The sequence below is a fragment of the Phalaenopsis equestris genome, unplaced genomic scaffold (genome assembly GCF_001263595.1).
Source record: "Phalaenopsis equestris unplaced genomic scaffold, ASM126359v1 Scaffold219398, whole genome shotgun sequence".
NCBI classification, from domain to species: domain Eukaryota; kingdom Viridiplantae; phylum Streptophyta; class Magnoliopsida; order Asparagales; family Orchidaceae; genus Phalaenopsis; species Phalaenopsis equestris.
This window is the reverse complement of record NW_018237766.1, coordinates 1-1,671: the sequence shown is the minus strand read 5'-3', so window position 1 is coordinate 1,671 and position 1,671 is coordinate 1. Positions and strand designations below refer to the sequence as shown.

General features: G+C 33.8%; 1 protein-coding gene across 1 annotated transcript; it reads right to left on the bottom strand.

The window, feature by feature from the left end:
• Positions 1 to 60: 60 nt before the first annotated feature.
• On the bottom strand, positions 61 to 1,478 carry LOC110037436 (L10-interacting MYB domain-containing protein-like). The gene is made up of 2 exons (XM_020742088.1): positions 870 to 1,478; positions 61 to 778 (listed from the first exon to the last, which is right to left on the bottom strand). The coding sequence occupies exons 1-2, from the start codon at positions 1,194 to 1,196 to the stop codon at positions 275 to 277; spliced, it is 831 nt and encodes a 276-aa protein (XP_020597747.1). The 5' UTR covers positions 1,197 to 1,478; the 3' UTR covers positions 61 to 274.
• Between the last annotated feature and the right edge of the window lie 193 nt (positions 1,479 to 1,671).

Genomic DNA, 1,671 nt, shown 5'->3' with positions numbered 1-1,671 from the left:
TGGCGGAAATCTTCTTCATCCAAACTACAAAATAATTATAAATTAAATATATTAACTTTAGTAATGAAAACAGAAGTATGCTATGAAAGATAAATATAACACATGAACTTTGGGCAAAAAAAAAACAATACATAATAAAATTGGACACACATAAAGAACAATCACATATAAAGGTCAATTGTCCAAAACATAAACAACGGAGATTAAAAAATTGTGCTTAACATAAACATAACATAGAAGATTAGAAAATAAAGTACATTAATAACTCAAACATTCAGACGTCCATGAAAGATTGCAAGTATTTCACACGATATTTCGGTTCCAACTTCATAAAAAACTGTCTGATGGTTGGGTCTCGCAACACCTTCACGTATTGAATGTAGTCATCATCGTCTGCCTTAACATCAGAGTATGTATTCAAGACCTGAAGACACTCATCAATTGAGCTGTCCTGCGAAGAAGAAGACCGAGCTTTACATGTTTCAACTAGTGCATCGATAGTCCCTTTAATAAAAGCAACCCCTTTGTTCTTCTTCTCTACCCTGGGCCGCTTGGACACACTTGTGGATTGAACATCTGTGTGCACATGGCTAGGGCGGTCTCCTGAATCACCTATCTGTACGGTATCCATCTCTTGAACTGAGCTGCTCAACCCTATATCATTTGGGGTAAACGCATGAGAGCCTGTAGCGACAACCCCAGTGAACATTCTATCTAGTTTTTCCTCCATTACTGGATCAATGCCAACAAATTTAAATTTTTTGGCTGACGGCACTGCCTGTTATAAATAACAAATGTGCATTAATAAAGTAGTGTCAGGTCAATGCGAAATTAGATTAAAGAGAAAGTAAAAAGATTAAATTATAGACCTGTAGTTTTTCAGCCCACCATTCCTCTGGTGCATCTATTGTGCGCTTAACAGGATCCCAGCCCATTCCTGTTGATCCCTGTTTTAGTTCTTTCCATAGTTTCCAATCCTTCTTTAACTGATCCCATTTGTTCTTCATTTTCATGCGATCGTAATCTCTTCCAGTCATTTCTTTGAATTTAACTTCAATATTTCGCCACCCTTCTTTGTTAAAAAATGTAGTGGGTCTATTTCCCACCTCAACCTCCCTTACACATAAATCACAAAAGATTATAGTAACTTCTCTATCCCACATGGCCGATGTTCCAGCCTCTCTAGCTTTACTCATTGAGTTCTGTCAGATATACGGATGGGCATAAAATATTTCTTTTCATGACAATAAAAATAATAAAACAAAAAGAACAATGTTTCATACCGCTATTGTAACGTTTAAAATGTGAAATACACAATATAAAAATTGAGTGATACGTTTGTAAATCTTCCTAAATAATATTTATTTCTCATAAAGGTTTCATTTAACAAAATCTATTTCTTGCAGGAAATTGAGAAACTTATGATAGGACACATCAATAAATGGCAAGTCATAACTTAATTCAATTGTGATGAAAGAATAAGCAATAATTCGATAAGATTTCATTAAACAAAATTATGTTGAATAGTGGGCAAGGTTAACTAAATCAAAAAAATAAAAAGATTTGTTGCAGGAAATTGGGATACCTTCACAGCAAATTCTGCTAGAAATGAATATTTATCATATTGCAAAAGGAGATACCAACACAAAAAATAATTAATTATTTTAAAAA